At 42.3% G+C, this 12,819-nt stretch overlaps 1 protein-coding gene across 3 annotated transcripts in view; it reads left to right on the top strand.

Annotated features, from left to right (window-relative positions):
* Positions 1–12,819, top strand: part of LAMA2 (laminin subunit alpha 2) — a 476,685-nt gene that overhangs the window by 337,380 nt on the left and 126,486 nt on the right. For all 3 annotated transcript variants that reach the window (XM_075126729.1, XM_075126730.1, XM_048844580.2), the window contains one exon: positions 2,618–2,735. In XM_075126729.1, the coding sequence (XP_074982830.1) occupies positions 2,618–2,735 (118 nt within the window). The remainder of the gene's footprint in view (positions 1–2,617; positions 2,736–12,819) is intronic.

Raw genomic sequence — 12,819 nt, forward strand, 5'->3', positions numbered from 1 at the left:
TATAGAAAAAATTATTATAAAGGGCTGCTGTCAATTTTTTTCAAAGTGTACAATGAGGAGTTAGATTTCAGAGTAGCAGCTGTGTTAGTCGGTGTTCACAAAAAGAAAAGGAGGACTTGTGGCACCTTAGAGACTAACCAATTTATTTGAGCATGAGCTTTCGGGAGCTACAGCTCACTTCATTGGATGCATCAGAAGAAGTGAGCTGTAGCTCCCGAAAGCTTATGCTCAAATAAATTGGTTAGTCTCTAAGGTTCCACAAGTCCTCCTTTTCTTAATGAGGAGTTAATAGCTCTTTAATTCTAACATGGAAATTCTTTCAACTCAAATGTTTAAAAAAGCAGAGTGCAGATGACTGATATACTGTACAAAAACACTGTCAATGAAAATTCAAACCAGACCTAAGTGTAAAATAGTTTAATTCTAATGTTAGCCCTATATTAGCCATATAATTTATAATTTGTTTTTGTAAGAAAGCTATGCTATTAAGGAGAGTTATTTAGAGGTTTCTACTAAAAATCCAAAGGCAAACATTTTTCTCCTACTGTGTTCATTTTGTTCTCCTTTTTCACTTTCACCACTCAAAATTGAAATATTTCTTTCATAGATTCAAATTAGATTTTGTTTTGCTCATCAGGCAACTGGATTTTGATAATAAATTAGTTTGGATTGGAAATATGCTTTCAATTTTACTGTTAATTATTTCAGAATACTAGATGCTGATCAGGAAGCAGTGGTTAGACTGATTCTTATTAGACATGCTTCAGGAAGCAACTGAACCTAACCTACCTTAAGTAACACTTTTCCCCAGACAACAAATAGCTTTTTGGTCCCAAAGTATATTGTTATGTAAATTCAGCTCTGGGACAGTATATAGTTTGTGCCGTACACAGAGCATTGTCTCTGGTTTATGACTAAGGGCTTCAGTGCGGGCTGTACAGGGACCTTCGATTCGTACTTGTATTGCTAGCCCATGCTGAAGATTGCAGTGTAGGCATATCCTGGATCTTGATGATGATGGGGAAGCAGATTCCACTCTGTTTTTATATTAAATGTACAGGGAGTTCCATTCAAGCTTGTGTTGACACTCCATACAAAAACAATAATTTTGGACCCTATTTATTTTGCAGTCCGTTGTTTTTGTCTCCTCCTTGTTCTACTTCTCTATTCCAGGTGACCCTCCTTCTCAAGTAGGGACAAACGTATATAGGCTGGAAAGTGCTGCTGTCACTTGGGACATTGCATTGACTCAAGAAATTAGTGGTGAACTCCGGATCCCACTGAAGTCAATTGCAAAACTCACATTGATTTGAATGGGTCAGGATTTCACCCTAGATTTGCTTATGGTCTTCTTAATGTCGACACCTATATACCAAGATGACAGGTGCAATAGACATGCCTAAACAAACAGATCAGTATAACTGGGGGTGGGGGTGGAGAAATCTGTGAATTGGGTGATTTGGGAGTATGAACAGGAGCTAATTATTTCCATAAGTTTCTTTGTACTAACGCCTACACACAGATATTTAATAAATAAATTCTGGATGGATTAGCTTCTTTACTTTGATTTAACTTTTACTATAAGTATTCATATTCAATGATAGAAGAGAAAGAAATTTCCTCTCCTTGCTTAGATTTGGAATTATTTTTGGAAGCTTTAAAATTTATGTGGCTTGTCCTATATTTTTTACTTATTAAAGAACAACAAATATTTTCACAGTTTAGTAGTCATTTAAACAAAAGAAGAAGGAGAGAGCTAAAATACCTCCTTTCGGCAAAGCAACAATTTTGCAATGCCCTGGGATAAACTAATGCTTTAGAACTGTCTTTTGCTGTCATTGTCCATGCTTCATTTGTTGCCCTTTAGAATCATTTTGTCTGTTCGGTGTATGTGGGGAGGATAGTTGGGAGATGAGGGTATAGGATATTAATATAATCAAGTGGACATTTGGGGAGGGAAAGAGTCCGTAGTCCCAATGTGAAACATACTTTTTTCCAACATTAACCAACTTCTATGTGTTTCTTTGTTTTAAACATTTTGCTTGTTTGTCCTTGTGATTCTGAGGGAAAAAATGAATTCTGGCTGTCTTAAAATTGCTGCTAAAAGGCAACTGACTGTCCAACGTCTTTGAAGTCTGTTCTACAGCTTGTGAGATTGCTTTAGTTGCTGGGGGAACATTTTATTTTTAAAAAATGCCTCATTGGAAGCATATTTAGTGAATAAAGTTATTATTGCACTTCTGTGAATTGTGAACTGGATCCGGGTTTAGTGTGTGACATCAATTTCTTAACGATATGTTCAAATGAGGAATCAGATATGAGCTTTTGTCAGTATTCTGGGCTGAAAATAAAAAAGGGGAGATGGAACTAAGAAGAGTACACCAGTTAGTTAAACTTCAGGATAGAAATGGAAAATCAGAATGAAGGTATGTTGGATTTAAAGTTTCCTTCATACACAGGCAAAAATAGAGCATTTTTTGTCTCATGTCGTTAAGGCCAAGAGGATTCAAGACAGCCAAATGAAGCCTTTTTCTCCTGAACTGGCTGACTTTGAACCTTTATTGAAACAATGCTTTATGGAGTTGATAAGCTTTGTTTGCCGGTTTGTGTTTTCCAGAATTTCTGAGATCTCGATGGAAGTTGCTGAAGAAGGCAATGTGTCTGGAATGAGTCCTCGTGCTCACTTGATTGAGAAATGTGACTGCCCGCTGGGTTATTCTGGCTTGTCATGTGAGGTACAGTTTCTGGTTAACCTCCATTAAATGTCTTTACTCTGTATTTGTCTTTCAGCAGAAATGGTATGAGAAGAGTTTCAAACAATAACTGTGCTTAACTAAGCCACCCACTCTCCCTTAATTTTATTCCCTCTGTTCCTTCTCTCCCAGGTCCTCATCTGACAAAGTGTTTAAGCACTTATTTAACTTTAAGCAGATGAGTAGTCCCATTGAAGTCATTGGAATTATTCATGTGCTTAAAGTTAAGCACATTAAACTTTGCTGGATCAAGACCTCAGTACTTGAGTTGTGTGTGCAGTAGAAGTCAATGAAACTTGTTGAAAGAGATGAGGTGTAAACAGTAGAACCTCAAAGATAAAAAACACCAGAGTTACGGACTTACTGGTCAGCCAGATACCATATGGAACCAAAAGCAATCAGTCAGGCAGCAGGGGAGACCAAAAAACCACCAGCAAATACTGTACTGCCTCAGGGCTTTAGCCCTGAAGTTCAGGGCTTCAGCCACGGGGAGTTACAGCTGCAACTGCGGGGGGCCCAGGGCTCTGGGTGGGGGTGGAGGGGCTCAGGTTCTGACCCTCGGGAGCACCAGGGCTCAGGGCTTTCGACCAGGGGGAGCCCTGGGGCTCGGGGCTTCAGCCCCACAGTTCAGTTCCTGGCTTAAGACCCCTGGGGGGCACTGGGGCTCAGGGCTTTGGCCTCCCCTTAATGAATGGAGGAGGCAACCTAGTGATAGATGATGTGGAAAAAGCTGAAGTACTCAATGCTTATTTTTGCACCTCGGTCTTCACAGACAAGGTCAGCTCCCAGATTGCTGCACTGGGAAGCACAGTATGGGGAGGAGGTGAGTAGCCCTCAGTGGTGAAAGAACAGGTTAAGGACTATTTAGAAAAGCTGGACATGCACAAGTTCATGGGTCCAGATCTAATGCATCTGAGAGTACTGAGTGAATTGGCTGATGTGATTGCAGAGCTGTAGGCCATTATTTTTGAAAACTCATGGTGATTGGGGAGCTCCCAGATGACTGGAAAAAGGCAAATATAGTGCCCATCTTTAATAAAGGTAAGAAGGAGAACCAGGGGAACTACAGGCCGGTCAGCCTCACCTCAGTCCCTGGAAAAATCATGGAGCAGGTCCTCCAGGAAACCATTTTGAAGCACTTGAAGGAGAGGAAGGTGATCAGGAACAGTCAACATGGATTCACCAAGGGCAAGTCATGCCTGACCAACATGATTGCCTTCTATAATGATAACTGGCTCTGTGCATGTGGGGAAAGCAGTGGACGTGATATATCTCCCACAGTGTTGTTGCCAGCAAGTTAAAAAAGTATGGATTGGATGAATGGACTATAAGGTGGATAGAAAGCTGGCTAGATTGTTGGGCTCAACGGGTAGTGATCAACAGCTCACTGTCTAGTTGGCAGCTGGTATCAAGCAGAGTGCCCCAGGTGTCAGTCCTGGGGCCGGTTTTGTTCAACATCTTTATTAATGATCTGGAGGATGGTGTGGATTGCACCCTCAGCAAGTTCACAGATGACACTAAGCTGGGGGGAGAGGTAGATACGCTGGAGGTTAGGGCTAGGGTCCAGAGCGACCTAGACAAATTGGAGGATTGGGCCAAAAGCAATCTGATGAGGTTCAACAAGGACAAGTGATGAGTCCTGCACTTAGGACAGAAGAATCCCATGTACTTCTACAGGCTGGGGACCGACTGGCTAAGCAGCAGTTCTGCAGAAAAATACCTGGGGATTACAGTGGATGAGAAGCTGGATAGGAGTCAGCAGTGTGCCCTTGTTGCCAAGAAGGCTAACAGCAGATGGAGGGAAGTGATTATTCCCCTCTATTTGGCACTTGTGAGGCAACATCTGGAATATTGCATCCAGTTTTCGAACCCCCCACTACAGGAAGGATGTAGACAAATTGGAGAGAGTCCAGCAGAGGGCAATGAAAACGATCAGCGGGCTGGGGCACATGATTTATGAGGTGAGGCTGAGAGAATTGGGCTTGTTTAGCCTGCAGAAGAGAAGAGTGAGAGGGGATTTGATAGCAGTTTTCAACTACCTGAAAGGGGGTTCCAAAGAGGATGGAGCTAGGCTGTTCTCAGTGGTGGCAGATGACAAAACAGGGAGCAACAGTCTCAAGTTGCAGTAGGGGTGGTCTAGGTTGGATATTAGGAAACACTGTTTTACCAGGAGGGTGCAGGGCTGGCCTTATCATGAAGCGAACTGAGGCGGCCACCTCAGGTGCCAGACTGGGGGGGGGAGGGCGCCACTAGGACCCAGAGTGTAGAAAATTGTGTCTGCTGCTGGTGCATATGTATTCTCTCTGCTCTAGGTGCACAGAGATGGTGGAGTGCTGTGCTGGAGGAAGGAGGGCACAAGAGACATAACAGGCAGGCAGGAGAAAAGGTGAGAGGTAATAACAGAAAGCAGCAGCAGCTGCAGGGAGAGAGAGGAGGAGGAGCCTCTTGTGTACCTCTCTAGCACCCTCAGGAGCCTGGACTGATTAACATCAGCTTCTCAGGGAGCTTCCTGTTTCCTGCTGCTTCCCTGAACCCACTGGAGGAGAACAGGCAATCAACTGAAGTAGTAGGAGCCAGTTAGGCCCTTAAGACGTTGATATCTTCCCTCACTCAGGCCCTGCTACCAGCCTGTTTATTTGTCCCCTTTAATTGAGTGTTGAGAGCCACTATAGCTGGCACAGAACAGCAGTCATGAGTGAAAGAAGAAAACGCCCCTCTGGGGCAGCATTCAGAAAAAGAAAGAAAGCAAAGGAAGCATTTCTATCTAAGCAGGAAGGAACTCTCTTGAGATACATAGACACAAATGTTCACGGCAAGCCTTCTGGCCCCAGTGAGGATGTGAGTGGTGAGGAGATGCCTGATCTTCCAGTTAGTCAGAGTGCAGGTGACCTGGCAGCTACTGCAGCATCCATATCTCCATCTCAAATGGATGTAACCATGCACATTCTGAAGAAAAGTGTAGATCAGAGAAGAGTGTGGTGGAGGCACAAGAAACAGCTGCTGCTGAGTTTAGTTCCTTAAGTCTAGATGATCCAGGACTGTGGACCCACTTGAGCAGTAGCCTGAGGGACTTCCTTGTACTGCATGGGCCAGAGCAAGTGAAAAACTTCACGTTACCCAAAGACAATGAAAATAGAAGTTTCCATCCAACACATTACCAACATGAAATCCCCAATCGTGACAAAGTGGAGAGGCCATGGCTTATGTACTCAAAACCCCAGAAAGCTGCATACTGTTTTTGTTGCGAACTCTTCCAGTCTAATGTTCCAGCCACATTGGGTTCTACAGAAACAAAGGACTGGAAAAATCTGGCTAGAAATCCGGCATGCCGTGAGAAGGCAGCAAATCACCAGAGAGCATTCCATAGGTGGAAAAAGCTTGAGATGAGACTAAGGTTAAAGGCCACCATATATGATCAGCATCAAGAGAAGATTGCATCAGAGTCTCTTTACTGGCAAAATGTTCTGAAAAGGCTCATTGCCATTGTGAGTATGCTTGCTACCCAAAACCTAGCACTGTGTGGCACTTCAGATCAGCTGTATGTGCCAAACTATGGAAACTTCCTTAAAATTGTGGAGCTGATGGCTGAGTTTGATTCTGTACTCCAGGAGCGTCTAAGAAGAGTCACCACCCAAGAAATGTACACACACCACTACCTTGGAAAAACAATTCAAAATGAGATCATACAGTTACTGGCAACAAAAGTCAAACAGAAAATTGTGGCAGATCTGAAGTCAGCAAGATATTACTCTGTTATTCTGGACTGCACACCTGACATCAGCCATATGGAACAAATGGCTTTAATGGTGCGTTTTGTAACAACAACCGAACCTAGAGAAAATGTCCCTGCAACGGTGACTGTCAGAGAACATTTTATAGAATTTATTGACATTGATGATACTACAGGAGCTGGTATGACAAATGTGCTTCTTAAAATGCTGGAAGATACGGGAATTGTGATAGCTGACATGAGAGGTCAGGGCTACGATAATGGTGCCAACATGAGAGGAAAGAGCAGAGGAGTGCAGACATGGATCCGAGAGTTAAACCCTCAAGCTTTTTTTGTCCCATGCAGTTCTCATTCATTGAACTTGATGGTCAGTGATTCAGCATCAGCTTCTAGTGAGGCTGCTGAATTTTTAAGTGTAATTCAAAGCATCTATGTATTTTTCTCTGCATCAACTCATTGATGGCAGATTTTGAAGCACCATCTGGGAACATCCTCTCTGACACTAAAACCGCTGAGTGCCACACGATGGGAAAGTCAAGAGGAGGCGATAAAGCCTATCAAACACCAAATTGGGAAGATAGATGATGCCATAGTTGCCATTATGGAGGATAATGCTATGACAGGAACTGTTCATGGGAGAACAGTGGCAGAGGGAAATGGAATCACCAGAAACATACATAACTTCAAATTGCTGTGCGGCTTAGTGTTGTGGCATGACATACTGTTTGAAATAAGCAAGAGACTCCAAGGCGTTGTAAGCAAGAGACTCCAAGGCGTTGACTTTGATATATCTGGAGCAATGGAACAACTGGACAAAGCAAAGTCATACCTACAGTCTTACCAGTCAGATGAGGGATTTCAAAACGTTCTGAACAGTGCACAGAAGTTGCCAGAGGAACTTCACACTGAAGCTATTTTCCCACCCATTCAAGAATACAAGAGTCCCCGAAGAAGAAGACATTTTGATTACGAGGCACGGGATAATCCCATTAGAGACCCCAAACAACAATTCAAAGTTCAATTCTTTAACCAGGTGCTAGATTGTGCAATACAGTCAGTTGAAGAACGTTTCATGCAGCTCAAGGAACACAGCAGTATATTTGGGATGTTGTATGATATTCCAAAACTCCTCACTCTACCTGAGGAAGACCTACACCAGCAATGCAGGACACTAGAGACAGTGTTGACACATGATGACATGAGCGATATTGATGTGCGTGATTTAGGTGATGAACTGAAAGCCCTTTCAAGATACATTTCAGCAGGATCAACTCCAAAGGCTGTTCTGGAATATATGTGCACAAATAAAGACCACCCTCTTTCCAAATGCTTTTGTTGCTCTGCGCATACTTCTAACACTTCCTGTAACAGTTGCCAGTGGAGAACACAGCTTCTCCAAGCTGAAGTTAATAAAACCACATCTACGCTCCACAATGACACAGGAGAGGCTGGTCGGCATTGCAGCCATCTCAATAGAGCATGAGCTGGCCCAGACTGTGGACCTTCAGCAGGAAGCAGTTCAAATCTTTGCAACCAAGAAGGCACAGAAAGCACCTCTTTGGTTATTCAAACAGACAAAAATGCCAGTGTTTACTATGCAGACAAGAAAAGTTACATTTGCTGTTCAAATCTTTGAAAGTTAAGTGTTACTTAAAATTTTTGAACAAGGCATTTTAAGTTGTTAGTTCTCCTTTATTGGGGTAGGTAGCAGAGCAGTACCATGAGAGGAGTAGAACAGGAAGAAGGCATATTGAGACCTTTCAAAGTTTTGGCCCAAGTGAGGGGGCATGGGGGCGTCATTTGAGCTCCCCGCCTCGTGTGCCAAAATGTTGTGGGCCGGCCCTAGGAGGGTGGTGAAGCACTGGAATGGGTTACCTAGGGAGGTGGTGGAATCTCCATCCTTAGAGGTTTTTAAGGCCCGGCTTGACAAAGCCCTGGCTGGGATAATTTAGTTGGTGTTGGTCCCTGCTTGGAGCAGGGGGTTGGACTAGATGACCTCCTGAGGTCCCTTCCAACCCTGACATTCTATGATTCTATGAAGGGAGTGCCAGTTTCAGTACCAGGGGGTCCCCCATAGCTAAAGCTCCAAGCTCTACTCCTCCCCCCCATCCCGCCCCAGCTGAAACTGGGAGCGGAGCTGTGGGGAGCCCCGAGCCTCAGTGCCTTCTGCAGGGCAGAAGTCAGGAATGGAGCTGCAGGACTGAAGCCCTGAGCCCCGGCGCTCCCCCCGGGTGTGAAGCCCTGAGCCCTGGTGCTCCCGCAATGCAGAAGCCCTCAGCGCCCTTACCCTTGGCACCTCGAGGGTCAGAAGCTCCGATCCCCCCCACCACCCATCCAGAGCCCTCACACACACACACACACACACACACACACACCCTCGCCCTGTGGCTGCAGCCCCCAAACCCACATCTTGTTCAGAGTTGTGGAACTTTTCAGTTACGTACAACCTCCATTCCCAAGGGTTTTGTAACTCTGAGATTCTTCTGTATTAGCAATACCTTGGTTGTTGTGCTATCACTATCTTCTGGAGGTTAGCCTAAAAATATCACTTCATGGCTATTTCTTAAAATGCTCAAATACTGCCACTGGCTTGCTATATTCTTGGCTAATTCTCTGTAGTGAATTTGAAGTTAGGTACTTGGCAAAACAGACATGAACTGACAGAGTATCACACATTCTTATTTATCACTGCAGCTGGGTGGATGCAGCCAAAAATTGTCAGTGAATTTTGAATGTTTTAAAACTAGGGTGACCAGACAGCAAATGTGAAAAATCGGGACAGGGGCTGGGGGGTAATAGGAGCCTATATAAGAAAAATAAGAAAAATTCCTTTTAACTGCATTCACGTCCCTTTTGCTTGTATTGAACAAATATTCTATCAAGTGCATTTACAAGCAGGAATGTTCCCCCAGAACCAAGATTTGTAAGTGGATATTACAAAACCTTTCCCTGTAGTGAATTTTGAATTTATACCTATGCAAATTCATATTGAAAAAATTAATCTAAGTGATGCATTCATGCAGTCAGGGAATAGAAACAACAGGTAGCCTCTGAGTTCAATAAAAACAGCTTGAATTTTAAATATTAAATATTCACTATGAGTCATGAACAAACTATAGACGAAAAAATATGCACAGTAGTTATTTGGTGAATTGCACGTAATTTTCAGCTCATGAGTTGTCCACAAACAAATAGTGATCTCTTTGAAATTTTTCACCACACAAGTTATTTATTATTACACCCCAAAAAACTTCATTAAAAGAACACTATTAATGTTTCAAAGTCAAACACCCAAAAGCAGAGCTGTGTAGGTGATGGAAGTTCCATTTCATGAAGTATTTTGAGTTTTGGAAATTGGGCTTTTGTCATAATGCCCAAAATCAAAACAAAAATTTTTGAATCAGGTCAAAATGAAACCTTTTCACTTCAACCTGACTCAAAATTCTTTCAACTTTTCAATTCTCTGAAAATGTTGTGAATCAAACCAAAACTTGTTTTCAATTTTTCCAATTGCAAACAAACCAAAAAATCCAGTGTTCACCCAGCTCTTATATGTGGTAATGTAATTAGAACTGTATCATTATGCACACTTTCTGGGAGGGAGAGGCAAGGTTGAAGTTACAATGTTGCCATTTCCTGCTTAATTGTGCAATCTGAATGCTCTCACAATATATATATATATATATTTAATTTTAATATTCTATAAAGGATTAAGCCCCCGTATTCCAATAGGAAAAGAGAAAAATCTGATACCCAGTTGCTTTCTAGCACATGGTAATAGGTAGTAAAGCTTGTCATATTATCTGGAATCATTTCTACGGCTTGGTTTAATCAATATCCCAAAATTGCAGTTGTAAGAGCTATGCATGTAGTATTTTTGCCTCAGATGTTTCAGAGGTGACATTGGTGTCCAAAATTTGTATTCAAGTGCATGCCCAAAATATAAGGATAAAAAAGACCTTTCCTGATAAGCACTGCTTGTATCTTTCAAAAATAGTTGTGGAAAATGCATTCAACATCCTCATAATTTACTTCATATTATAACCATATTCTGGATCATTTCATAATTTTCAAATCAATACAGATGAGAAGAATGTCAATAGCATATTTAGGCAAATGATTTAGTTTCCACTTAGGTGAGGACTTACCAAAATTGCATATATGTACCCTAATCCTAAGGGCTCTCAGCACTTGTAAAGGGTCCCACTGTACCAGTTTGTTTTGGACAAGGACATTTTTGAGGGGGAAAACTAAGAATCTATAGTAAGGAGCAAAATTACTTCCATTTGAGATTATTCCTCTAAATTAGAATTCCTCACAAGCCATGGTAAAGGTAGATAGACTGTTTCTGTGCTTCACTGATTTTAACATATTCTAAACCAAAATAAAAGTGAGTTGAGATTACTTACTTCTGACTCTAAAGAAAATAATTGTGTTTCTACTTTCTCTCTTACTTAGATTCTTGAATGGGTCACCAATGCTTATAAACTTAACATACTGCTACAGGCTTTTGTACGAGCATAGTCAAGCACATGTCAATTAACACTCCACTCAAATATCCCACTTTTGATAGTGCAAAGCCTTTACTTCAATTTCCCTTCTGTTTTACTTTGCATCGATTTTACTGCCATGTAATGGAGGGAGAACTCCCACCCCTTCAGAAAAGCTTAAATCCTCATCAAGAGTAGGACATGACCTCATTAAGACACCCTTCATAGGATTTGGAGACCTGCTCCATTGTACATACTATAAAACTGAATGTCTTATCTATGAGGAACGAGGTAGGTGAGGTAATGTCTTTTATTGAACTAACTTATGTTGGTGGAAGGGGCAAGCTTCAAGCTTCACAGAGCTCTTCTTCCGGCCTGGAGATAGTTACCGGAGTGTACAAGCTAAATATAAGATGGGACAGATTGTTAAGCATGAGGGGTTGTAGACCACTTCAAATAAAGGGGGCAATTAACACTTCTGCAGTCATAGGTCAATGGAGGGTTCATAGGCAGCAGGGTGCATTACAAATTGTTGTAATGGGCTGTAACATTAATGTCTCAGTTAAGTCCATGGTTTTTAGTGTTCAGCAGAGTTATGAATTTAAATTCCCAGGCTTGTCCTTTTAAGGTTTTGTGCAGTTTTCCTTTGAGGATGAGGACTAACAGGTTAAATATGGAGTTGGGTTTTGGTTTTTTGTTTGTTTTTGTTTTTTGTAGAAAGCATTTACAGCTGATAGGGTGTTTTTATCTTTTATCATTTTTCTGTGTGAGTTCATTTGAGAGCATAGCGATTGTCTGGTTTCACCCACATAGATGTTGTTAGGGCATTTGATGCACTGGATGAGGTACACCACATGTTGCATTAGGCATGCGTAGGACCCATGAATCTTGAAAGGTGTGTCATGGAAGGTATTGATCATTGTAACACTGGAAATATGTTTGCAGGTTTTGTATCTGTTGTTCTGGCAGCGTCTGGTCTCACTTTGAGTTGGTTTGTCCTAGTCTGTGGGAGCTTTCTTCTTCTGATGAGCTTGGCAAAGTTGGGTGTGGGGGGGCGTTGTTTGAAGACCAAAAGTAGGGGTTCAGGAAAGATTTATTTCAGGATGTGATCCCTCAAGGATGGGTTGTAATTGTTGATACTGTGATACTGTCTAGAGTGGTTCACAAACATAGATGCCAACCTCAGGGCACACTGCCAGAAACCAAACTGGTTGTGTGTTCTATAGTTAGATACAAACCAAGTATCAAGTGTGAGCTCCTCAAGTACTCGAACAGTTTTAACATGGAGTCGCAGAGAGCCCCTTGGGGATTCTGGTCTATCTTACCACTTGGCAAGTCTGCCTTTGTGATAGATGGTCCCTTACACCAATTATCACAACAATATTCAGTATGCAGTGATGTTGTAGCTATGTCGGTCCCAGGATGTTAGAGAGACAAAGTGGGTGAGGTAATATCTTTTATTAGACCAATTTCTGTTGGAGTGAGAGAAGCTTTCAAGCTTTCACAGACCTCTTCTTCCAGTCTGGGAAACTTACTCAGGGCTTGTCTTCACGTGCACTTTAGTGAAGATGCTACTATGCCATCAGGGGAGCTTCTTCTGTTGACACAGCGCTGTTTACACCGGGACAGGGGAGTTAAGGTGGTATAACTACGTTGCTCAGGAGTGTGGATTTTTCACACCCCTGAGTGACATAGTTATACCGATATAGGACTGTAGTGTAGACATGGCCTCATAGTGTCACTGCTAAATAGTTTGTTTAGCATATGTAGTTAACACATGTTTCAAGGGACCTATCAAGGTGAAGTGGTCGGTTTACTTACACCCCCCACTAGTCATAGGGAGGAA

Source organism: Caretta caretta, chromosome 3 (assembly GCF_965140235.1).
Source record: "Caretta caretta isolate rCarCar2 chromosome 3, rCarCar1.hap1, whole genome shotgun sequence".
In the NCBI taxonomy this organism is placed as follows: domain Eukaryota; kingdom Metazoa; phylum Chordata; order Testudines; family Cheloniidae; genus Caretta; species Caretta caretta.